The sequence below is a fragment of the Ictalurus punctatus genome, chromosome 27 (genome assembly GCF_001660625.3).
Source record: "Ictalurus punctatus breed USDA103 chromosome 27, Coco_2.0, whole genome shotgun sequence".
In the NCBI taxonomy this organism is placed as follows: Eukaryota; Metazoa; Chordata; class Actinopteri; order Siluriformes; family Ictaluridae; genus Ictalurus; species Ictalurus punctatus.
In genome coordinates, this window is record NC_030442.2 from 2007501 (window position 1) to 2034924 (window position 27424).

Consider the following 27424-nt stretch of genomic DNA (forward strand, 5'->3'; position numbering starts at 1 on the left):
CATACAAGTTCCTGTGTAAATAGATAGAGGGAGGGATTGATGGATTGATGGATTGACATGATTAATTATGAGTTTCCACAACTTTAAGACATCTCGTTATCATTATAAGGAGAAGCTGTGCTTCCAGGCGAGACAGATAAAGAGTGCGCTGTCCAATAAAATGTTATTTTAAAGAATAATTTTATGCAAAGGCCACCTGCCTAAACTCCCATTCACCCACAGAGATGCATGGCTTCCAGCGTGTTAGTGTCCAATGAGCGTTAAACTTTCCTCTCATTGAAGCACATTGCACTTGAGTCTGAGTTTATCAGAGTAGAAAACAAAAATCATGCCAATTCATGCAGCACAATGCTATCACTATCAGTGTCTGTCAAAGTGGATAAGCCACTGTACTGCAGTGTGGAACTTGAGGATGAGCCCCTGACCCTAATATTAGTATAGTTGTACCCTAGAGCTCCCAGCCTTTTGAACGAAATGCCAACACATACACCAGGTTCTGGGAAAGATCAGGAAAGTGGGCCTAATATTGTATCCAGGTGTGAGTGGGCAAGGCAGGAGACCCTCTATTTGGAATTCCAGCTGGGGAACGGCAAGGTGAAGCCACAAGTGGATAAGGTCGAGGCTGTGTGCAACTGTCCCAGACCCTGCACCAACAAAGAGGTTCATGCTTTCCTAGGGTTAGTTGGGTTGGTACCGGGGATTCATACTGCACTTCACCAGTATAGTCATACCCTTGACAAAACTAACCGCCAAGATGGTCAAGAACACAGTGAATTAGATGGAAGACTGTGAGAGGGATTTCACGCAATTAAAACAGTACCTGTGCACCTCTTCAGTGCAGTAGAGCCCAGACTTCACCTCACATAGTGTAGCAAAAGCAGATTAAAAGAGTAGGCTCGATCCACTTCTTTGATAGATTTATATGGTATGTTTGTGTTTCTGCTTGCTTATTAGGCTGCTGCAGGTGGTAGTTCATGGCGCCTGTATATGGGCCTTGCCAACAGGCCAGGAATTTACAGGAGGTGTTCAGCACTAGCAGGAGCAGCCGATTGCTAGGCTGGAACTCCCATGGTTGTGTTGTGTGGTTGTATGCTCTTTTTTGTTCTTCCTGAGCAGCATTCATGTGTTCTTGTACGATCAGGGCCACTCGGTCGATCCGTTCCTGCATCTCTTACACAAACTTGATGACTGAGTGAAATTATGAGGGCTGTTCTTCTCATGCTTCCTGGGCCATGTCCTGTAGTCCTCGAAGTCGGAGCTCGAATGGTGTGAAGTCCGTGGATGCATGAGGGCACTCCCAGACGGCGAAGAGGACATAGGGCAGGAGTAGGTCCCAGTTCCTCCCTTCCTCATCTATCGCCCGATGCAACATCTGTTTCAGAGTCTGGTTAAACCGTTTGACGAGCCCATCCGTCTATGGGTGGTAGACGGATGTCCTCATGTGTTTAACTTGCAACAGCTGACACAGATCAGATGTTAGTTTAGTTGTAAAACACGTACCTCGGTCTGTTAGTCTGTCCCCACACACCTGAACAGGAGCACCAGTTCCTTAGCAATGTTGTGGGAGCTGGCTTTACATAGTGGCACCGCCTGGGGGTACCTGGTGGTGTAGGCCATGATGACCAGGATGTATTCATGACCCCAGGAGGATTTCAGGAATGGCCCTATGAGGTCCAAGCCAATCCTCTCGAAAGTGACGCCTATGATGGGAAAGGGGTTGAGGGGTGCTGGTCGGGGCTTCCATGGTATGTTGGCACTGGGGTCACTGCTGACAGATGCCTTGGACCCCTGCATCCATTCTGGGCCAGACAAAGCTGTCCTTCAGTTTCTCTAGCGTGTTTTGTGCTCCCAGGTGACCCAGATAGGATGGGCATGGGCCAGGTGCATCAGTAACTGGATCCTTGTCTTGGGGACCACCAGTGGGTCGCAGATTTCTCCTATGCAGTTGGTCCTGTGGTAGAGTAGGCCTCTCCTGACCAGAAAGTAGGTTGTGGGGAGTCCTTGGTCCGGGTGTTGGTCACCACTTTGGTCTCCCGCAACAAGGCCCAACAATGTTTCAGATGGTAACCTTCTTTCTGCTCCCGCCCGAAGTTCCCCTGTTGTGTCACCTGCTGGAGTACAGAAGACATCCTTCTCTACTCCTTAGACAAGGAAGGCCCTTTTATATGCTCCTGTTGGCTGCTGGATGGTAGAGAGCTGCTGCGCTGATCATTAGCCGTAAGCCGTGTGTGTTTCTTTGGACCCGCCTTGCAGCCACGCGCTCTCAGGCTGTCCAAAACATTAGTAGTGCTGAAGTGGAGCTGTTCTTTCAGCACCATGGTGGCAACTGTGGGAGGAAAAGTTCTTTTGTGCGCAGGCCACCGGCCTGCTGTCACAGCATAATTCCACCCAAAAGTAGCTACGAAGAAAAAAGGCGAGGCATCAGTGAATTTATGCACTGTGTTGTGGAGTCGCTGTCTGTTGGGGTGTGAAAGCAAAATCTCTTTGTTTAGCCTTCCGAAAATGGAGGAAATCAGTGATGAATGTTGATTTATAATGCTGTTCCTGAGCAGTACAACCTAAAGGTTTGTGCACAGTGCATTTTATGGAGGACAGCTTCCTGAACCTGGGAGAGTACACGGCAGGCTACAGACAAAAGCTACTCCTGAAAAGTGGAGCAAGTCCCACTTTGCTCGGACAATCTTGTGCTTCTGAATCAGAACCTGCAAATATGTTTGATTATTTTATGAAGTATCTGCTATTGATGGTTCCAATGTAGAGTTTTGTGTTGTGGCTCAGTTGTAGACCTCTGCTGACGTGCTAGCCAAAGTTTGCTAAGTTGCCTACGTTTTTTTTTAATGTTTGTTTGTATGTTGGTGGTCTGATAAAGGCATCGATTGTAACTCCTGTCACGATGGTATCTTGAAACGGTTTATATCAATCGAATCACAAGAATCCTAGCTTTCCAAAGCTTTACTGGAAAAGCGATTACTCATCCAGGGCGAACAGTAGCTGGTAAGTGTTTCTTTCTTGATTTTTAGTTGAAACTAGTTTTAGTTTTGTTTGTTTACATTTTTTAGTTTTAGTTTTAGTTTTGTCAGATAGAAGCTGTAACTGTGCTTCTTTGTTGCTACAAACTGTTTACACGTTGCTAGATTAGAGCTAATTCAGATATTCATATTCAGTTTCAGTCAGGATTCGCTCAGTCACGCGATTACACTTTGTTTTGCTAATTAAAGAGGCGTGCTCAGCTGTGAAGCATTCCCACCACAATACTTAAGGAACTAGAAAACACTGAGGCAGAAGCATCAGCCCTAATGTCGAGACCGAGCTCCTGTAAAGACCTTCGCGAGTCTACCTGACACTGCACACGCTGCTAAGTATAATTTTTTCTCCCGCTCTCCACCTTTTCCTTCTCTTTCCCCCTCGCTTTTTGCCTGTTTACACATTAACATGTGTCATTGGTTTATCCCTGTTATTTTCCACAGGTGCAGACCACGGCACTTCTCGTTCTCAGTCGAACTTTGGAACTGTTAATCTACTGTCAACAAGGCAGATTTCACTCTGAAGAGTGCTGGCTCTGACTGAGTCCTGGATCCATACTGAGAACACTGCAACACCCGCTGCCCTAGCCTCCAACTTCAACATCTCCCATACCGTGCACCCCAGCAGATGAGGGGGTGGTAAAGGTTTGCTTCTCTCCAAAACATGGAAAATTATGTCTTATTATGTCTTTCTCCCCCTTGCTCCTACACTTCCTTTGAATTTCATGCTGTTACATTTACTGACCCTGCCAAAATGCACTTTCTTGTTATTTATCATCATCCAGGTCAACTGGGCAAGTTCAATGAAGAGTTTGAAATGCTACTGTCCACCATCCCGGATCCCGGATTCCTCTTGTGGTCCTCTGTGGCTGCAACATTCACCTAGACAAGCCGTATGCAGATGATTTTCTTGCACTCCTTCCCACGTTTGACCTCAAGCAGTTCGCCACTCCAGCAACTCACAAGATGGCAAACCGCTCGACCTCACCCTTACACATAACTACACCACACAAAATCTTCTTATTACTCCTCTCCACACCTCTGACCATTTCTTTATCCAGTTTCTTATTTCTCTCCCCTCCCCTCACCCCCCTGACTGTCTCCACCTTCTACCTCCTTTCATCGCAATCTTCGCTCCCTTCCCCCTTTCCCTTTCTCCTCCACTTTCACAACCTCACCTCCCACTGATAGCCACCTCTCCTCACTGGACTTAAACACCGCAACTGACATGCTATGTTCCTCTTACATCTTTCCTGACAGCATCTGCCCCCTAACCTTTAGGCCAGCACTCAGAAGAGAGCTTCTTGGCTCTCAGAAGCTCTGCATAACTACCGGGCCAAGCTAAGGGCAGCTGAAAGGAATTGCATAAATCTAACGATCCGACTAACCTAACCGATTACCAAACACTTCTCTCCTCTTTTTCCCATAGCATCTCCACTGCTAAAGCCACATACTTCCAAGAGAAGATTGGCAGCTCTCCTAACACCCATACTCTCTTCAAAATCTTTTCTCTTCTCTGTCCCCCTCCTCGACCTTCCCCTACTTCTCTCACTGCAGACAACGTCACCACTTTCTTTTCCAAGGTTACATCAATCAGGAACCAGTTCTCAACCCCAGACACACACAGACCGGCTCCTCCTCCATGAAACTCTCAACTGTCCTCCTTCTCTCCCCTCTGAGACACCCAAACACACATGCGCACGCACCACATACACACGCATCTATGCAGACACAAATACAGACACACCAAACACACACACACTTGCCCATACACGCATACACACACACATGCATGCTCACATACACATATGTGCACACACACACCACAAACACACATGCATGCTCACACACACATACGTGCACACACACACATGCATGCTCACACACACACAGGCTTACGCACATACACACGTGCACACATTCATGCTTACACACTTACACACATGTGGACAAACACACACATACACACACACACACACGCATGCTCACACAAACCACACATAAACACATGCATGCACATGCACACACACACACACACGCACACACACGCGCAAACACACCACACACACCACAGACACACACCTGTGCACACATACATGTATATACACAGACCACATACACACAGCACACACATACAAACACACCCGCGTGCAAACACACCACACACACACACATACACACACGTGCACACACCACACAACCGCACACATGCATGCTCACACACACCACACACAGACACACGCATGCTTACACACACACAGACACACATGCACACACAAGCACGCGCACACACCGCACACACATGCATGCTTACACACGCGCACACACACGCGCACACACACAAACACGCACACACGCATGTACCCTCACACACCACACACATATGTGAACACACGCACTGATACACACACACACAGACATACACACGCATGCACTCACGCACATACAAACACACACACGTACACAAATGCACACACATGTGCGCACACACCACATACACACACACACACACGCACACACACACGTGCACACATTCTCACGGATACAGACACACACACACACGCACACACACGTGGGCACAAAAACACACGCACACAAACATGTGCACAAAAACACATGTGCACACTCACACACTCACATGCACGCACACAAGAGAAGCACAATTTTAAATGAGTCTTAAAGACACTATACTATATGACTCATGCACTGACCAGCAAGAGCGTAACCACAGCGTAACCACTGCTGCTGCTGTCCTCAGTCATAAATAGCACTCCAGCCAAGAACGTGGGAAAATAACCATAGAAACAGAACTCAACTCTGAAACATTACATACTTCACACATCTGGGTTAAGATGAATTAAAAGAATAAATAAACTCACACAGATAAAGAAGGTGCAGATAAAGATAAAGAAGGTGATCTTCTTCACCTTCACAGATGTGCATACACATAAACCATAGACACACACGTGTGCACACATGCATGCTCACGCACACATATGCACACACACACGTGCACACACATACATGCACATACATATATACGTGCACACACACAGAAACACACACACACATGCTCACACACACAAACGGGCACACACACATATGGACACACACACATACAAACCGCACACACACCACACAAACACAAACTGCACATATTTTTTAATCATTCAGTACTAGTGCTGAAATAGTGTGTATAAAGTGACGGTTGTTTATTTTAAGTATAAGCTCAGGAAACAGGAAGACTTGCGTCGAGTCTAGCAGATATTCTTGCCCCCATCCCACATGCTCACACACACATGCACACACACACACAATATTGTCATCACATCACTGCACATTTCCACTAAGTTAGAACATTACCAAGAGGACGTGAGAAAAACTCTCTCTCTCTCTCTCTCTCTCTCTCTCTCTCTCTCTCTATATATATATATATATATATATATATATATATATATATATATATATATATACACACACACACAACGAGCACACCTATGCATATTGATATCGATTGTGTTTATAGTGATCTCCCAGTTAAACAGTTAAATGATTGTGTTTTTCAGGGCTCTAAGTGGAACTATGGACGTTGGATCCAGAAAGCTGCTGCTGCTGATCCTGTTGTTGAATATTACAGGTAGGGTTGCTGTATTTGTTGAGTATTAAGATGAACCCGTCTCTGCTACATGGAATATGTTAGCTGTGGGCTTTTCCTAACAGGCCTAAACTAAACAACTCCAGATACAAAATGAATGGACATGAAAAACTCCTAATGTTGTAACAGATTCCAGGTTATCAAAAGGCCATAAACTGTGCTAAATGAGTATTTACTTCTGTGTGCTAGATCCAGCTTGCTTTATTTTCGAGATATTGTCGCTTGTTTAACAGCTTCATGCTGGTGGCAACATTAAACGCTAATGCTACAGTAGTGATGAAAGTGTCGGCTGATCTGAGAACAGTTTTGCAGTTTGTTTTGTAATGTTTCAGGCCAGGATGTGAACTGGGGAAGCTGCTCTTAGAGCAGAACAGTTTAAAGGCTCTTGTTCTCTCGAGTTTTATTAAAGTTGTTCAGTGAATTTAACAAAACTGATTGAAACAGTGGAACATGCAGTAATGTAAATCCACACACAAGTGTTACTCTGAGTGTATGAGCTGATCCAACTTAGTTTCAGAGCAAACTGATTCTTTACCACTGATCTGAGACCAGATACATTTCTATTATGATCATGTTAAGATTCACGACAAAAGATTATAATGCATTTATGAATGTATGAATCGTCCAGATAATTCAGTTGTCTGTACGTGAACGTGTCTGGACTCTTAAAGATGTTTTGTGGAGATTGTGGGTGAATTTCTTTCCTGATTGAAGCGTGCAGTCAGAAGCAGGACGCAAGTGTGTATCCTCAGCATGTTACACAAGGATTGTGGGCGTAGTCAAGAGTGGGGTTTAATACCCAAGTACGCAACATCTAAAAAAAAAAAAAAAAAGTCAGTAATTAAAAACGATAGGCAGGAATAAGTCAGTGTAACGGGTCGGGATTGGAGGCATATGCAGGCGCAGATCAAAGTCTTTATTAAACTTAAAGACACAAAACCAAAGTAATCCAGTCTTCACAGGCCAATGGGAAATGTGGCATAACACTATCCTTCCAGGCATGAAAACAAACGATATCAACTATACACACTATAACCATTAATACTGAGCGCCGTGCTCAGTAACCTAGGCATTTAAATAACAAACATAAACACCTGTGGCAAATGAAGGTACTTAAGCTCACGCTCAACCCAGAAGCGAGCGAATAAAAACAAAGTCATATGACTCGTCCGAAGACGAGCCACAGTGCCATCTGCTGGCCATATCATGACAGTCAGAATTTAATTAAACACGATAAACAGGAAACATGACATGACAGAACCCTCCTTAATGCGAGGCTGAAGTGTGAGAAGGGTAAAAAAAAATAGCTTCAGTGAATCCAGAAAGAGGAGCGATGTTCTGAGTAAACCTAGGAAGGGGAGTGACATTCTCACTGAAGCCAGGAAGTGGAGCGATGTTCTCTGTGAAGCCAGGAAAAGGATCGACATACTCAGTGAACCCAGGAAATGGAGCGACGTCCTTGCTAAACCCAGGAAATAGAGCGATGTCCTCGGTGAAGCCAGGAAATGTACCGATTTCCTCTGTGAACACAGAAAGGGGAGCAATATCCTCAGTGAACCCAGAAAGGGGAGCGACGTCATCAGTGAACGCAATAAGTGGAGCGAAATCCCTGCTGAACCCAGGAAATGGAGTAACATCCTCGGTGAAGCCTCGAAATGGTGCGACATCCTTGGTGAAACCAGAAAGGGGAGCAACCTCCTCAGTGAACCCAGAAAGGGGAGTGACGTCTTCAGTGAACCCAGGAAGTGAAGCGACATCCTCTATGAAGCCAGGAAGTGGCAAGACGTTCTCAGTGAAGCCAGGAAGTGGCGAGACGTCCTCAGTGAAGCCAGTAAGTGGAGAGACGTCCTCAGTGAAGCCAGGAAGTGGAGCGACATCCTCAGTGAAGCCAGGAAATGGAGCGAAATACTCAAAGAAACCAGAAAGGGGAGCGGCATCTTCAGTGAAGCCAGGAAGTGGAGCGACGACCTCTATGAAGCCAGGAAATGGAGCGGCATCCTTAGTGATGCCAGGAACTGGCGACATCCTCGGTGAAGCCAGAAAAGGTAGCTACACCCTCAGTGAACCCAGAAAGGAGAGCGACGTCCTCAGTGAACCCAGAAAGGGGAGCGACGTCCTCAGAGAACCCAGAAAAGGAGGCAGCGTCTTCAGTGAAGCCAGGAAGTGGAGCGACATCCTCTATGAAGCCACAAAGTGGAGCGATGTCCTCGGTGATGCCAGAAAATGGCGAGACGTCCTCAGTGAAGCCAGAAAATTGAGTAACATCCTCGTTGAAGCCAGGAAATGGAGCAACATCCTCATTGAAGCCATTAAATGGAGCGATGTCCTAGTTGTAGCCAGGAAATGGTGCAACATCCATGGTGAAGCCAGGAAGTGGAGCTACATCCTCAGTGAAGCCAGGAAGTGGTGACGTCCTCGGTGAAGCCAGGAAATGGAGCGAAATCCTCAATGAACCCAGAAAGGGGAGCGACGACCTCGGTGAAGCCAGGAAGTGGAGTGACGTACTTGCTGAACCCAGTAAATGGATTCATATCCTCAGCAAACACTGTAGGTGGAGCACTGTCCTTCAGAAAGTCTGGAGGTACAGTGGTATCCTTGTCATCAGCCTTGGGTAGAACTGGGCAGGATTTTTACGCTGTCCTCATGACCCTGCTGAAGAACACTAATACTAAGGACGAAAGATTCTCAGTAGATTATAATATGAACTGCTTATTATAATAACTTTTTAATATTGCTTTTATTTATAATTCACTCTTAGCTCATAAACACAAAGCCTTTATTAACACTTTTATGTGCATGAACATCAATAGCATTGTTCACTGTATTTTGTTGGCCAGGTGTTTTAACTATACTTGACTTGTAAATACTTAATCAGGACTTTTAACAATATTGAAAAATAATTCTTCATTTAAACAACAGCAACACAGAGACAGTGTAACAGACGGCACTCCACAATGATCAGAAAGCAGACAGGACAAATCCAGAGAACAGTCAGAACTAGGCAGGAGTCAGAAACATGGCAAGGCATCCACAAAATAACAGCTCAGACCTTAGACAACAGGAGATCTCAGTAATGACAATGAGTATGAAAGTGTTTTATATAATCTGTGAAGAGGAAATGGCAATGACAAGTGAAGAAGTGTCCTAGAATTCAGGAGAGGGAGCCCTCCGGTGGTGGTGTGGGGTTTGATCCTGAATTGTGCGTGTGTGTGTGTGTGTGTGTGTGTGTGTGTGTTACGCCACGGCCAGCAGAGGGCATTGTGGCTCGGCTCGGCTCCTGACGAGTCACGTGACATTGTTTTTGTTCGCTCGCTTCCGGATTGAGCATTTCGTATTAAGTGACTTTAATTTGCCCCAGGTGTCCATTCTTTGAGTTAATCATGTTCTTTATTTAAATACCTGGGTGACTGAACACTTTGCTCAGTATTACATCATGTCTTTAGTTGATCCGGGTTAGTATTGTTTGGATCAGTAGTCTCGTTTGTTTTCCATGCCTCGAATGTTCTTGTTTCCGGTGAAGACCGCGTTGTGAGTTTTGTGTCTAATAAAGACTGTGACCTGCACCCGCCTCCAGTCTACGTTTCGTAACATACCTATCTATCTATCTACATACATGCATACCTAAATATATATTAGTTGCTTTTTATGGCTTTTGTAAATTATTTATTTTTGGGACTGTTTGTGTAAATAAACACCATTGCATTGATGTGCTTTTGTGACTGATCCAACATTTCTTGTGCAGAGAGCCATTACCAACCCCCCTCATCACACAGAGACAGACACACAGTCATAACAGATGAACCAAAAGAGAAGAACCAAAAGAGAAGAACAACCTGAAATCAGGACGCGGTACATCTTTAACTAGTTTTAGAAAAAGAAATTAAGTTAAAGAGACACTTTTTATAGCACAAAATAAAGGACAGTAGTGTAAGAAATGGGCGTTACTCACTTGAATGTCTGCTCTCATGTAAAGGAAAGGAAGACACTGAGCTAAAATAGCGTGATGTGGTAACCACAATGTCCTTACTACTAATATCATATAGACGCTCATAACCCTACAAGTGCAGTACGTGTGAAGGAGTAACAGATGATTAAGACAAACACTTGTCAGTAAATAAAACAACAGTTTTGTCCCTCACGGATATTTTTGGCCAGTAGGCAACATTTAGTGGATCTACACGTGTCAGCTGTCTGAAGGCCGATGTCACCATGTTTTACAGAAAGTCGAGAAATATAACATTAGCAGCGATGCTCATGTTACTGACAGGTAAACTTTTCAGTTATTTCAGCTCTTTCTAGTGTTTTTCGGTGCTGTTGTGTACCTTTCTTTGTCTGTGGGAGTTTATTTGCACTGTTAATTCTACAAACCCGGATGAAGTTTTTGAACGGTTTCAAACTGAGTTCTGCTTCTGTCGTCATTTTCGCACGTCACTGGCTCTCTCGCTGTGCGACTGAGAACAGCAGCAGCAGCAGTGGTTAAAACTGTGGTTACCCTCTTCCTGGTCAGTGCATGATCTATTTTAATTTGTGCTTCTGAGGCGTGTTTCACGAGGCGAGTTGAACAAACTCAGAGTTGCAGAGTAAGTACGTTTTGAGGATAATTAAAGTTAACAGGTTTCATGGCGCCGGGTATCAACGTTCTCAGTCAGTCCAGGTTTTAACCCTGAATCAAGGGCCGTTTCTCAATGTGCGTTCTTATGTGATCTTGCGTCCTTGTGTTCTTGTTCTACGTCATCATCCACCGCCGAAGTTCAATTCCAGTACTCAAGAACGCAAGTACCGGGGACGCATAAAATTACCCGGATGTGTTCTTGATCTCGAGGATGTATCGGATGCAGACCTGAGAGCACCGAACCCGCTTGAAGACAGAAGGCTGACTCATACCTGTAGTTTTAACATCTTTTTAACGACAATAATCGAAATACCTCGAAATACGCAGCTGAAAAGAATGATTTTGATATATGATTTAGATTGTGATACATGAGGTTGTTGAAAAGTCGAATTTATCCCTCAGAAGTGTTTGAATTAAACAACGCTAGCTTCCATCCCGAGGTAACGGTAAACTCTTTTACGTTTTTAATGAACGTGAACCCAGAAAGGGGAGTGACGTCCTCGGTGAACCCAGAAAGGGGAGGGACATCCTCGGTGAACCCAGAAAGGGGAACAATGTCCTCAACGAAACCAGAAAGGGGAACGGCGTCTTCAGTGAAGCCAGAAAGGGGAGCGACAACCTCTATGAAGCCAGGAAATGGAGCGACATCCTCAGTGATGCCAGGAAATGGAGCGACGTCCTTGCTAAACCCAGAAGATCGGGCAACGTCCTCGGTGAAGCCAGGAAATGGAGCAATGTCCTCTGTGAACCCAGAAAGGGGAGCAATATCCTCAGAGAACCCAGAAAGGGGAGCAACGACATCAATGAATGCAGGAAGTGGAGCGACATCCTTGCTGAACCCAGGAAATGGAGCCACATCCTCGGTGAAGCCAGAAAAGGTAGCTACACCCTCAGTGAACCCAGGAAGGACAGCGACATCCTCATTGAACTCAGAAAGGGGAACGACATCCTCAGAGAACCCAGAAAAGGGAGCAGCATCTTCAGTGAAGCCAGGAAGTGGAGCGACATCCTCTATGAAGCCAGGAAGTGGAGCGATGTTCTCGGTGATGCCAGGAAGTGGCGAGACATCCTCAGTGAAGCCAAAAAATGGCGAGACGTCCTCAGTGAAGCCAGGAAATTGAGCAATGTCCTCGTTGAAGCCAGGAAATGGCGCAACGTCCATGGTGAAGCTAGGAAGTGGAGAGACGTCCTTGATGAAGCCAGGAAGTGGAGCTACGTCCTCAGTGAAGCCAGGAAGTGGTGACGTCCTCGGTGAAGCCAGGAAATAGAGTGAAATCCTCAGTGAACCCAGAAAGGGGAGCGACGACCTCGGTGAAGCCAGGAAGTGGAGTGACGTACTTGCTGAACCCAGTAAATGGATTCATATCCTCAGCAAACACTGTAGGTGGAGCACTGTCCTTCAGAAAGTCTGGCGGTACAGTGGTATCCTTCTCATCAGCCTTGGGTAGAACTGGGCAGGATTTTTACGCTGTCCTCATGACCCTGCTGAAGAACACTAATACTAAGGACGAAAGATTCTCAGTAGATTATAATATGAACTGCTTATAATAACTTTTTTAATATATTGATCCTGAGCTATGTGTGTTTGTGTGTGTGTGTGTGTGTCTATCTATCTATCTATCTATCTATCTATCTATCTATCTACATACATACATAAAAATATATTAGTTTCTTTTTTATGGTTTTTGTACATTATTTATTTATTTTTGGGACTGTTTGTGTAAATAAACACCATTGCACTGATGTGCTTTTGTGACTGATCCAACATTTCTTGTGCAGAGAGCCATTACCAACCCCCCTCATCACACAGAGACAGACACACAGTCATAACAGATGAACCAAAAGAGAAGAACAACCTGAAATCAGGACGCGGTACATCTTTAACTAGTTTTAGAAAAAGAAAGCTTCCATCCCGAGGTAACGGTAAACTCTTTTACGTTTTTAATGAACGTGAGGTCGCAGCTTACTACATTAAAACATGCTTAAGTAACTTTTGGTAAACAGTAAATCTATTAACCAGCTGAAACATATTACTGAAGCAGCACTGAAGAGATGAGGACCCTGTCCCACTATGGGATTAAATTTCATCCTATAGAAATGAACCAGTCACAAAGAACCACAAAGCAACACATACAGTTTGCGGTACAGTAAGAGCGTGGGTTCGGCGTGTCAGATTTTTAATGTGCGTCACAAGAAGCCAGCAGAGATAAACTATACCATCTGCCCGAAATCCATATATTTTATACAACCAGGGGATTGGGACTGTCCCTAAAAATTCTCTCCCTTAGAAGTGTCCTTCTTATTATTATTCCGATCTCCACAGGATTCCCCACAGACTGTGAAGCCTTCGCTACAAACACTAAAGGGTTAACTATAATGAGTCAGATTTATATCACTTTGCTCACAGCTGATTGGTCCTAGTTGGGTTTGAGTTTTCTTACCCAGAATAAAACCTGTTCTGGAGCAGGTAACCGTGTAATGTAAGTTACCATGGCGATGAAACTCATTAAAAACAAGTCACCTTGTTGAGACAGAAAAACCAACGTTTGCTCAAACTAAATTCAAAAGTTAGCTTTGTGTGTGTGTGTGTGTGTGTGTGTGTGTGTGTGTGTGTGTGTGTGTGTGTGTGTTCCAGGAGTTCAGGCTCAGCACAGTGTAACTCTCTCCTCTCAGAGTCTCTGTGTTGTTACTGGATCTACAGTGAAAATCCCCTGTACATTTACACCTGATAACTCCAGTGTCACACAGAGAGAGTGGTATCGAGTCCAGAGCTCTGAAGGAGAACCCCGAGACCTGAGCAAAGATCCACAATACTCAGGACGAGTGTCTGTAAGCACAGTGACGTCTGACTGTGAGCTGACAGTGAAGAATGTGAGAGCGAGTGACTTTGGAGTTTATAACTTCAGATTTAAACCACAGAGCAGTGACTGGATATCAGCTCCATCTGGAGTTCATCTGACTTTTACAGGTAACACACACACACACACACACACACAACAAAAAAAAAACCTCCATGACAAATAATTACATATTTCATTTAGAATATAACACCAAGCTCTGTTTCATTTTTGCAGATCTGAAGGTTACAGTATCAGACTCGGAGAGCTACAAGTCACTGAGCTGCATCACCACCTGCCCCTACAACCCCACGTATGTCTGGTACAGGAACGGACAGTTTAAAGTTCATCAGGACAGAGGTAAACTGTATGTCAGTAGTGAGGAATCAGGAAGCTACTCCTGTGCTGTAAGAGGACACGAGGAGCTTCGCTCTCCTGCTGTCTGTAAGAACTCACTTTACACTTCACTCACTCTGTCATCATCTCACTGCCAGCTTCTGTTAGATTACAATAAACTCACATGCAGTGATTCATGACTGAGTGATGCTTTAGTTGGTGTTAAGATTAGATTTCTGTTCTAATTCATTTTGTTTTGTTCAGGTGTTTTTGATGAGAAGAGCTGCTGGAGTGTGACGTACTCCACCCAGAATATCTGCTCTCTGATTGGCTCATCAGTGGACATACTCTGTGATTTCACGTTTACTGATCATAACAAGGTCACAAAAGTGTTCTGGTTCATTAAAGATCAGGCTGGTGTTGAACCTGTGGATGTGAGAGAGGATGAGGAGTATCAGGGCCGAGTGCAGTACACACAGATCTCCCAGAATAACTGTAGACTGAGAATCACTAACCTGAGAGAGAGAGACGCTCAGACATACAGATTCAGATTCTACACTGATGTTGGTAAATACACCGGTGATCCTGGAGTCTCTCTGTCTGTCACAGGTAAAGCCACATAATAATTTAATAAGCCACATAATAAGTAATAATTTACTTTATTACTTTTACTGCAGAAATAGATTAAATTAATAAACTGATTTTATTATTTTCAGATCTGAAGGTTACAGTATCAGACTGGAGAGAGCAGTACATGAATCTGATCTGCATCACCACCTGCACTCTGTCTAACAACCCCACTTACATCTGGTACAAGAACGGACAGCGTGTGTCTGAGTGTAAATCTGCCTCCTGCTCTGTAGCTGCAGTCGGTGGTGCGGTCAGTTACAGCTGTGCTGTTGAAGGCCATGACAGTCTCCTCTCTCCTCCAGTGTGTGAGTGTGGATTTTACTCTCCTCAGTCATAGTACATCTATATCTGTATCAAATGCTGATCCTGAACACACCCCAGCTGATTCAGGTGTTTTATTTCTAATCAGATTCCCCTAAAAACACCAGAGCAGTGGTTCTTTCCTCTGGAGACACAGTGGAGGGGGATTCAGTGACTCTGAGCTGTAGCAGTGATGCAAACCCTCCTGTTCTCACCTACTCCTGGTTTAAACAGAGAGCAGCTGCAGACACACTGCTGACAACAGGCCAGAATTACAACATCAGCAACATCAGCTCCCAGCACAGCGGACTGTACTACTGCACTGCTCACAACCGGCTGGGACAGCACAACTCTACACCAACACACCTGGATGTGAAGGGTAACTCTACACCAACACACCTTGATGTGAAGGGTAACTCTACATCAACACTCCTGGATGGGTCAGGTAAGTACAGTGTAAAACATTTATGTAGCTGCATAAAGCAGATATAAACAATTATAACAAATATAAAACCTCATATTGCTTCTGATTTATTTCTACATCAGATAATTACACAGTGTTAATGCTCATCATGGTGGGACTGGTCGCCTTCCTGGCAGTAACACTCCTCTCAGGAGCTCTGTGGATGTGGTATGTAAAATGTACTGAATATGTTTTTAAAATAATTTACACATAAATAGTCATTTGCAGTTAGCATGAACATGTGCTTGTTGTTTCTCAGGAAGAGGAAGTCGAGCTCAGCTAATGGCCACAGCAGCACTGGTGAGAGTGGACAGGTGAGTGTGGATGAAAGGAGGGACTGTTTGATCATGTGACATGTTCATATATAACTTTATTCTGTTCTCCCTTTCAGCGTCACTCTCCTGCTGTTTATGAAAATGTCTCAGCCTCAGACCGCAGTGGAAGAGTCGCCTCAGATGATCAGGATGACGTTCACTATGCCAGTGTTGTCTTTAAAAACTCCCACACACATGAAGTGTCTCCATCACCCAGACTTCCTCCAGACACCACAGAGGACGAGGATGTTCAGTACGCTGCTGTGAACGTTAGCAGGAGCACTGCTGCCATCCAGTGAGCAGATCATTATCATTACACCAACACTCACTGTGCTTCATTAAGTTCATTAAGTGACTGATTAGAAATGTAAGACATTACACTATCCTAGTCTTTAGATCTCCTCTTTTTGTTCCACAGGCTTGTAACAGACGAAGCGGCTGATGATCCGTCTCAGTTCTACAGCAAGATCCAGAATCTCCCCACTTCAGCAGTGTAGCCCATCATTAGTCCTGTGGCCTGGGATCTAAAAGATAAAGAGGTAGCACTTCAGGTTCCTGGAAAAAAGCTGAGAGAGATGTGATAGTTCTGTCCTGTATCTCTGTTTTAACCCTCAACACTGCTTCCAAATCTAACAGGAGAAGAGGGACGGCTTCAACATTTTATTAGAGTAGAGCTAGCTGTATTATTGCTTTGATCGTGTATTATAGAGCTCTTATAATATTGTATACTGTTTTACCTTAAACTATATGTTTTTACATTATAATCTTCAATAAAGTGTTTGATTTATATTCACATTATTTTAAATGCAAAAACAATTTGCAGTGCTTAAATTATTTACCTATGAACTTGTTTTTTATCGTGCCATCATTGGCTGGTCATTTACATGACTAAAGCTGTAATGTTTGTTAGTGAGATAATCAGACGAAAATAAATCCTGTAAATAACCTAAATTTATCCTTAGCTCAAATTTGACTCGCTGCCTAGTCAGTTATGTTATCGAGTGGAATCGACGCTAGTCTAACCTGGTATTAGTGAAGAAAACGGGCTAACTTAATGAAACAAATCCAGTTTACATGTTAGTAAACTAGTGAAAACGTGCCTCATCATGTTTTTCAAATGAGATGGAGTCCGTGCTTTCTAGGGAGGTAAAAGAGACGCTTCATTTTAAACCAGTCTTTCTTTAGTCCAGCGTACTGAAACATTTTCCTGAGGTAGGGTCAGGGTTATTAACTAGAACACCTCCACATATGACTTGTTGATGTAATTAAGGAAATGTCCCCGCTGTGCAAACTTCCTCAGCTTGTGTCTAGATATAAACCACTGCACTCGAGCTTTTACAAAGCTTTTAATACACGCATTGCTCATTTTATTCTGTTAAAACATCAAAAAGAATGAAGTTTTCTTAAGTGTATTTATGTTACTGTAAACACATCAGTAATCACTGGGAGTAAAAATAACAGCAATTGTTGTGAATCGTTTGCACATTATTGTATTTTTTTAGTTACGGTTTTATTTAAAGGATGTAAAAGTCACTCTCAGGACATCAACATTCACAACAATGATACTTGTCTTTGTGTAACGTGTATAAAATGATTTACGTGTGTTTGTTGTGAGCTTTTAGTCCTTAATGTCAATTCAGAACTTTACTTATGAATGAGGAAATAAATCTTTTTCTTGAAAGCTTCTTCGTCTGGTTTTAACTAGAAACTTGTGGACCTATAATTGTGAAACTGGTGGCATTAATTTCAGCAGCATCAATGCTTTGTGGTTTTAAATGGCGTTGTGACACACGTGAAGACACTCGTACAGACGCTGCACTGTGGGTGGAGGGTGTGTGGGTTTGTGTACGTATGATTGTTACTGATACAGATCACATTCCATATACTGTAGATTATTATTATTATTATTATTATTAGGATGCTGATTAAGTGGTTTACGTATGATTTGATAGATTAAGTGATAGCTGTTACCGATGTTAAAGTAATACAGTGATGATATGTAACACATGATAAAGGGTTTCTGTCAAATGCATTATCCCACTGTGCTGATGAATTCTCAATTCTGATTGGCCAGACAGCAGTCCTGGCTGCAAATCACAGGTTTATATTAAAAAGCTTATTATATCTAATACATGATCGTTTCTATATTAAGAGCTCATTCACAGGGACTGTATGACACATGATGCACAATAATCTCAGTGTAATAATAAATGAATAAAAAATATTTTTCTATGTATTGTGTTCGTTTATGAATAAAAATGTCAAATAAATTAATCTACAACTAATTAAATCAGTTCATAGTTTCATTTTGAAATAACTCAATAAAGTAAATGATTATATTGTGACATACCCGAACATTTCATAGTAATGAGATTATATTTATGTTCATTAAAAGGTCATTACATTTGAAGCTTTTCAGTACGGTGTGCGCGAGTGCCATCTGGTGGTTGAAATGATGAAGTGCGGATAGACTGTAAAACAACAAAGTTATTAAGAAAGTGAGTCGTACATCAACAAGCACATTATTTCTCCTCTTTTCAAAGCTCTAAATCATACTCCAGTAATTGTGTGTTATTGCCTGTGATGGACAGAGACAGAGTGAAGTTTAAAGTAAATTCTTATACACAGCACGAGAGCGACCCTTGACCTGCACTGACACTGCGGTCACACTGTAAGTGAGGCGTTTCCCCTCATCACCAGCAGAGGCAGCACGCTCCCGAACTCCACAGCAACCTCTGACACTTTCGGGCCACTTCCTGATTTTAGGCTATATTTAATGTAAGCTATATTTAGGCTATATCCTATGTGAGGAGAGAGTTAAAATGTGCTCTCCCTACTACTGGAAAACACACACGCACACACCCCAGTGAAGTGTTCTTAAACCAAATAATGAAAGTGAATTAAAGTCTCAGCTAAATTAATAAAAGTATGAGAAATGTTATGTGGAGGTGAATTTAAAGGGGAAAAGGCCTGGTGGAGAATGTAAAGCTCAGATCAGTTTTTCAGCTACTTTGTTGATGAGCTGCAAAAAACAGATGGAATAAAATGTCATTCATTATGATGTATAGTGTACAGGAGAGTTTGACTGCTGTGTAAACTGATTCTTTTTAATGATTCAGTACTAGTGCTGAAATAGTGTGTATAAAGAGACTGTTTCTTACTTTAAGTTTAAGCTCAGAAAACAGGAAGGAAACGAGCTCCTCTTTCATCTTCAGCTACTTGCATCTAGTCCAGCACATATGCTTAACCCGTGACTCACACACACACACACACACACACACACACACGCCCCTGTCATCACAGCACTGCACATTTCCACTAAGTTAGAACATTACTAAGAGGAGACCCGAGAGGAAGTAAGAAAAAACTCTCTTTATGATTATGTTCACATTAGTAAGTTTGTATATTACCGTAAATACGAATTTTAACAGAACATATATATTAATATACAACGAGCACACCTATGCATATTGATATCGATTGTGTTTATAGTGATCTCCCAGTTAAACAGTTAAATGATTGTGTTTTTCAGGGCTCTAAGTGGAACTATGGACGTTGGATCCAGAAAGCTGCTGCTGCTGATCCTGTTGTTGAATATTACAGGTAGGGTTGCTGTATTTGTTGAGTATTAAGATGAACCCGTCTCTGCTACATGGAATATGTTAGCTGTGGGCGTTTCCTAACAGGCCTAAACTAAACAACTCCACATCCAAAATGAATGGACATGAAAAACTCCTAATGTTGTAACAGATTCCAGGTTATCAAAAGGCCATAAACTGTGCTAAATGAGTATTTACTTCTGTGTGCTAGATCCAGCTTGCTTTATTTTCGAGATATTGTCGCTTGTTTAACAGCTTCATGCTGGTGGCAACATTAAACGCTAATGCTACAGTAGTGATGAATGTGTCGGCTGATCTGAGAACAGTTTTGCAGTTTATTTTGTAATGTTTCAGGCCAGGATGTGAACTGGGGAAGCTGCTCTTAGAGCAGAACAGTTTAAAGGCTCTTGTTCTCTCGAGTTTTATTAAAGTTGTTCAGTGAATTTAACAAAACTGATTGAAACAATGGAACATGCAGTAATGTAAATCCACACACAAGTGTTACTCTGAGTGTATGAGCTGATCCAACTTAGTTTTAGAGCAAACCGATTCTTTACCACTGATCTGAGACCAGATATATTTCTATTGTATTTTATATGTATTCCTGATCCAACTTTGACTTGTATTTATACAAAAAACATATCTGATGTGGTACCTAATCAACTGATCAGAAAGCAGGCAGGACAAATCCAGAGAACAGTCAGAACTAGGCAGGAGTCAGAAACATGGCAAGGCATCCACAAAATAACAGCTCAGACCTTAGACAGCAGGCGATCTCAGTAATGACAATGAGTATGAAAGTGTTTTATATAATCTGTGAAGAGGAAATTACGGAGCCCCCCTAGTGTCAGGTAAGAAAAAAAAATACAGCCATGTGTATTTCTTGAGAAATAGAAGAGAGAAGCTTGAAGGTACAGCGAATGTCCAATATAAACCCAACTTTAACACGGTGCATGCGGATTATAATCTGAGGGCACGGATTACAAAACTGTGGGCACTGATTACAAATCTGAGAGCACGGATAACACATGGCTGTTTTTTTTTTTTCTTCTTACCTGACACTAGGGGGGCTCCGTAGGAAATGGCAATGACAAGTGAAAAGTGTCCTAGAACTCAGGCGAGGGAGCCCTCTGGTGGTAGTGTGGGGTTTGATCCTGAGCTGTGTGTGTGTGTGTGTGTGTGTGTGTGTGTGTGTGTGTGTGTGTGTGTGTGTGTGTGTGTGTGTGTGTGTGTGTGTGTGTGTGTGTGTGTGTGTAGATGGCTTGGGCTTTAGATCCACTACAACACTGACAGGATAAGGTGCTTACTGAAAATAAATGAAAACCATTGCATTTCAAAATCACTTATAAGTGATAGAGGTGTTTAAGGAATATTCCAGTAAAATAATGATCTCTTTCCCTTTCACCCCCAAAAGCATGATTATTTGTTATAAAGTTGTTTATTTTCCTATAACAGCACATGCCAGTGTTTTATTCCTGTGTGTCACTCCCTCACAAGCCTCTATTTCTTTTCTTTCTCTTTAGTTAATAACTTAATAAGACAAAACCTCCGCTTGTTATATTACTGAGAAACTACAATGCTGTGTCTGAAAACATCATCTTCAAAGTTCCAGCTTTACCTCTGACTATTACAAAGTGTGCACGCTGATGACTTCTTCCAAAAATGATCAATAAATGTCCTGATCAACAGTTTCACTCATTTTATAATGTGTTAATGTGGAGCGCCTGTGAGAGTTTTTATTAAAGAAACAATCACATATTAGAAGGAGTGCATTAATATAAACCTGATTTAGCTTACAGCTGGAGCTACTGTCAGAGCTGCTGTTAGAGAAAATGAACCAGATTCAAGGATCCAGCTGTGCTTGTGGTAAAAGTCTGATTAAAAGTCTGATCACAATAAGAAGCTTCTCTATTTCTTAAAGGAAACTGTGATCATTACAAACATGAAGCTGTTTTATTGTCTTTTAATATCTGATGTTAACAATTCAGTTTCAGTATCAGGTATCCAGGACGTGAAGGTGTCATGCCATCCTGAGAAGATCTGTGCTCTGAGGGAGTCATCTGTGACCCTGACGTGCTCTTACTCAAATATCATCATCATCACTGGCTTCTGGTTCAGCCTAAAGGACAAAGCTAAATGGAGGAAGGAGGAACATCCAGAGGATTTAGCTTTAGACTCAGACTACGCAGGACGTGTGAGCTACACAGGGATGACAAAATTCAGCTCGACTCTTACAATAACAGACCTGAGAGAGAGAGACTCAGGGGAATATCACCTCGTGTTCATTACGGATAAAGGAGAGAAATATCTGAGCTCAGCTGGAGTTACTCTAACAGTTACAGGTAACAGAGCAGCTAGTCTGTAATAACCTGTGCTGTTATACACGTCTGTGTTCAAACATTCACCTTTATCTTCATTTAGACCTGCAGGTGACCCACGACTCCACACAACAAACTCTCACCTGCCGCACTTCCTGTCCTCTGACCTTTACTGTTCACCGGTACTACTGGTACAAGAATGGACAATACTTAAAGGAATACAAAGACAATGTGGAAACTTTCCCTTTAAGTAAAGCTGAAGAAGGCAGTTACTCCTGCTCTGTTCACGGCTATGGTACTATTCTCTCTCTTCCAGTGTGTGAGTATTCATTTGGCTTCATGATGTAATGGAGGGTCTCTTGATTTCACTATTGGGAAAGAAGTTAATGCAAGCTCAAAAACTCACTAGAAGTCACCAGATGATGTCATAGAACAATTCACATATTCACTGATTCGTCAAGATCATTTCAATATCAAAACATCTTACAGGAAGAAGGAAGCTTTTCTGATGAATAGAATAGTTTTACCTGAATAGAAAATAATACTTTATAAAAGTCACTGTTTTCCTTTAATATGAGTTGCAAAGGGTTTAAAAAAAAAAAAAGTCTACCAAATCCAGTGACAGATTCATAAATAAGCGCTAAACTCTAGTGCTGTTATGGATTCTGAAAAAGTCTCTCTTCAGGACTGAAACACTGATGTTACCAAAATAGTTTTAAATCAACTTCAAATAAAATCTTCCAATGACCTGTTACCATTTCAGGTGTTCGCAGGAGCTGTTATAGTGTGACCTACAGAGACAAAAGAGTCTGTGCTGTGGAAGGATCTTCAGTGGAGTTTGCTGGAAGTTACTCACATCCCAGTGATCTGAGTGTTAGAGAAGTATTCTGGTTTTATTTTCAGCGTGGTAAAGTCTTCCAGGACCTGAAGCAGGAAACACAGTTTACTAATCGAGTTGAATATGTGAAACAAGACAAAAGCAGCACTTTGAAAATGAAAAACCTGACAAAGAAAGACTCTGGAGAATATCAACTTAGATTCCTTAATAATGATGGTGAAGGATTCATTGGTAAACCTGGAGTGATTCTGAGTGTTACAGGTAATGTCCTACACTGAACTGTCTCTAGTTCTGGTCTCTCTGTATCGATGTAAATCTGTTAAATCACTTTCCTTTATTTTTTGCACATTCAGATCTGCAGGTAAGAGCGAGTCGCTCTGCAGTGGCATCAGAAGGACAGACTACAGTAACGCTGAGCTGCATCACCTCCTGCACTCTGTCTAACAACCCCACTTACATGTGGTACAGGAACGGACAGCCTGTTACTGACAAACTCACCAAACACAACAAGCTCTACCTGAACTCCAGTGAAGATGCAGGAAACTACTCCTGTGCTGTGAGACGACGTGAGGATCTCCGTTCTCCTGAACTAACTGTGACATGTGAGCCACAAAACTCAGTCATTATATTAATGTATAGGGTTGTGATAGCTCAGGTTCAATCCTCAGCACTGACAGAGAGCAGCTTTTAGTCCTCAACTGCTCAGCTTTATGCTTGGATTGGATTTTTCTTCACTTGTAAGTCACTGTGGATTAAAGTATCAGCCAAATAAGTAAATGTGAAAATCCAGAGGTGTTTGTGAGACACAATGCACAGTGTAATCTTTTACACCACGCTGCTGTTGAATTCTCCATTCAGATTGTTCAGGTGTTGATTAATATTCTGTAACAGCAGTTCCAGCTGCAAAACAAATCCCAGGATTATATTAATGAACTCATTCTGATTTCATGATCATTTCTATAGTAACAGCTCAGTCACAGGGGCTCCACGGAAACAGATTATTCAGAGTGTGTAATTGTTGATATGGTGAAGTTTTCGTCTTCAGGACAGAGACATTTGCGCTTTGTAGATTCCTGGTCACATGACAAGCTGACTTAATTTTATTAACGTCAAGTGAGATATAAAACATGAGGCAGGTGAGGGAACGACTGGAATGACTATTTATAGGTTCTGTAAGTAATTACTGGCCGAGTGTTTTAGTATCAGAGGAATGAAACACTGATGTACACGAGTCCACATCCACAAGGTCAGTGGGGAAGCGTTCCTGTAACTCAGTACTATCCTATAGACAGCTAAATGTGAGTAATTAGGTATTTAATTATTTTATTATTATTATTTTATTTACGTTTGACCATACACAGACCACATCAGCATTTTTGTGAGACCCAGAAGGGCCGTATCCTATAAACACCAATAACCAGCTCTGAAATTAGAATAAGACGTTTCTAGGAAAAACAAAGAGGTAACAGAAACTATTTTAATATTTGCACTATTTGGACTTTTAGAGCTGTACTTTAGTCAAGAAAATATTGTCTTATCGTGTACCAAATAAATGCCTGAAAATCCCACTGTACCGGTGGATTTTGAATGCCACAGCCCTTTTTGTACTGCTCCACCCACATTATCACAATATGTTGCATCCAATATACATAGCAACACAGAGTTGTTAACATGAAAATTATGCTTGCACTGGTACAAAAATAGAGAAGAGACTCATTATGATCATGATTTATTTCTGAAGGGTCAGAGAATTACACAGTGTTAATGCTCATCATGGTGGGCCTGGCAGTAACACTCCTGTCAGGAGGTCTGTGGATGTGGTATGTAAAATGTAATGAATATGTTTTAAACATAATTTTAAAAACAAATCGTCATTTGAACTAGCATGAACATGTGCTTGTTGTTTCTCAGGAAGAGGACGTCGAGCTCAGATAATGGCCACAGCAGCACTGGTGAGAGTGGACAGGTGAGTGTGGATGAAAGGAGGGACTGTTTGATCATGTGACATGTTCATATATGAACTTTATTCTGTTCTCCCTTTCAGCGTCACTCTCCAGCTGTTTATGAAAATGTCTCAGCCTCAGACCGCAGTGGAAGAGTCGCCTCAGATGATCAGGATGACGTTCACTATGCCAGTGTTGTCTTTAAAAACTCCCACAAACAGGAAGTGTCTCCGTCACCCAGACTTCCTCCAGACACCACAGAGGAAGAGGATGTTCAGTATGCTGCTGTGAACGTTAGCAGGAGCACTGCTGCCATCCAGTGAGCAGATCATTATCATTACACCAACACTCACTGTGCTTCATTAAGTTCATTAAGTGACTGATTAGAAATGTAAGACATTACACTATTCTAGTCTTTAGATCACCTCTTTTTGTTCCACAGGCTTGTAGCAGACGAAGCGGCTGATGATCCGTCTCAGCTCTACAGCAAGATCCAGAATCTCCCCACTTCAGCAGTGTAGCCCATCATTAGTCCTGTGATCCTGGGATCTAAAAGCTAAAGAGGTAGCACTTCAGGTTCCTGGAAAAAAGCTGAGAGAGATGTGATAGTTCTGTTCTGTATCTCTGTTTTAACCCTCAACACTGCTTCCAAATCTAACAGGAGAAGAGGGACGGCTTTACCATTTTATTAGAGTACAGCTAGCAGTATTATTGCCTCAATATTGTATTTTAGTGCTCTTATAATGGTGTATTTTTATATTGTAATATTTTTAATGGTAAAAAAATTTCAGTGCTTCACTTTTATCTATGAATTTGAGCTATATGTGTTTTCCTGTTGCTTGATATGATGAGGTCTGTGTCCACCACCACCCCAAATATGAATGAATCTAACAGAATAATATCATTTCACTCCTGAAATTATTTTTTAAATACTCATAATAATCTCATATTTCTTTTTTAAATAATCTCATAAGGAAAAAATCTTTTATATAGTTGTCCATATTAGAGATCTCTTCACTTGGTAAGACATGATATGTCAGCGTAGGGTTGTGATGTCACTTAGGGTTAACCTAAGTCCTCTCTTTATTAACTATAATATACTCAAATATGGCTTGTTGATGAAAATAAGGAAGGTCTTTAATACACCCAGAATTGTTTTGGTTATATTCTATTTAAAGCATGTAAAAAGCATTCATAGGACATCAACAGCCGAAACAATGATGCTTCTCTTTGTGTAATTGTCAGGTCCGAACTCTGCTTCCCAGAATACATTATGGCCTACTAAGCTGGCTGCTACGAGCTACACTTCCCAGAAACCATGGCAGCTAACCCGCGCTCAATCATCGGACTTCAAATCACAGACACTCAAGCAAACCCTATAAAAGATAATCCAATTCATGATATCTCTGTGAAGAAAACACTCAGTCTGTGCCATACATCTTTACCAAGGTCTTTTGTGTGGAGTTGTTGTTTTGGTTATAGGATTATTGCCTGTTTTTTGATTCACAATTTTGTTTTTGCCTAACCTACTCTGTTTGCTCAATGTCTCACCATACCTGTGTTTTGACCTTGCCTTGTTCTTGCCTGATGATTTGGATTTCACTGCATTATCTTTATTAAAGTGTTGAACTGCATTTGCGTCTGTCTCTAATCACCTTTTGTGAGAGATTACTTTGCCTAAACATGGATGCAGCAGGAGGGCCAGGCCCCATTTGTGTTCATAAAGAGACCTAGTAGATAAAGTGTTAGCATTCTGCACAGTTCTGATAACACGAGGCTATTTGTGCACCAATGCATATATTCCTAGAGGTGCACTCTTGTCCTTCAGGGGAAAAGAACAGTGGGCACTGAGCATTGTCCTGAGACATGAACAGGTCCACAGTCACTCTGCTTTAAATGCACCAAATTTGATTGACCACTTCCTTGATCAATTTCCACTCCATTTAAATGGGATTGAATCCCACAAATCCGCACTATGACGGCAGGCCACAGGCCCATGCACAAAAGAGGAACAACACTCCTCCCGCAACTGCGCCTGGTTGCAAGGGCGCGTGGTTGCAAGGCAGGGCCACAGAAACACACACGACTGGTGGCTAATGATCAGCATGGCAGCGCTCCACCATCCAGCAGCTGACAGGAGCATATAAAAGGGCCTTCCTCCTCTAATACTTATTAGAAACGAACATTCAACAGCAAGCAGTGGCTGAACAGCTCACACAAAGCTAACAAGTCACAACCAGAGAGCTCCTAACACAGAAGACAACGTCCCCTGCTACTGCCATCCCTCACACAGACCCCTGCCGAGAGGCCTAGCGCCTTCTACGCCGTTTGACCGAGGAGGACGAGATCAAGGCCTATTTGGAGGCCTTTGAACAGACCGCCCTCTATGAAAACTGGAACATTGAGGAGTGGTCCTGCATTCTCACTCCACTGCTCTCTGGGGAGGCCTGAACAGCTTACTACATGCTCTCATGAAGAAGTGGCTGACTACGAAAAGGTAAAAGGTGAGATTCTAGCACGATGTGGGCGAACACCCAACCAAACAGCCAACCAGGA

At 42.5% G+C, this 27424-nt stretch overlaps 2 protein-coding genes across 2 annotated transcripts; both read left to right on the plus strand.

The window, feature by feature from the left end:
• Window positions 1-14303: 14303 nt before the first annotated feature.
• On the plus strand, window positions 14304-16667 carry LOC128628708 (pregnancy-specific beta-1-glycoprotein 1). The gene is made up of 8 exons (XM_053676454.1): window positions 14304-14571; window positions 14728-15072; window positions 15180-15398; window positions 15503-15838; window positions 15940-16024; window positions 16116-16170; window positions 16248-16465; window positions 16589-16667. Exons 1-8 carry the CDS (start codon window positions 14304-14306, stop codon window positions 16665-16667), a joined length of 1605 nt encoding a protein of 534 aa, XP_053532429.1.
• Window positions 16668-19446: 2779 nt separating this feature from the next.
• On the plus strand, window positions 19447-26502 carry LOC108259415 (sialoadhesin). The gene is made up of 11 exons (XM_017458930.3): window positions 19447-19526; window positions 19703-19773; window positions 21758-22111; window positions 22191-22406; window positions 22851-23186; window positions 23279-23527; window positions 24667-24745; window positions 24837-24891; window positions 24970-25187; window positions 25311-25432; window positions 26114-26502. Exons 2-10 carry the CDS (start codon window positions 19719-19721, stop codon window positions 25387-25389), a joined length of 1641 nt encoding a protein of 546 aa, XP_017314419.1. The 5' UTR covers window positions 19447-19526; window positions 19703-19718; the 3' UTR covers window positions 25390-25432; window positions 26114-26502.
• Window positions 26503-27424: the final 922 nt, after the last annotated feature.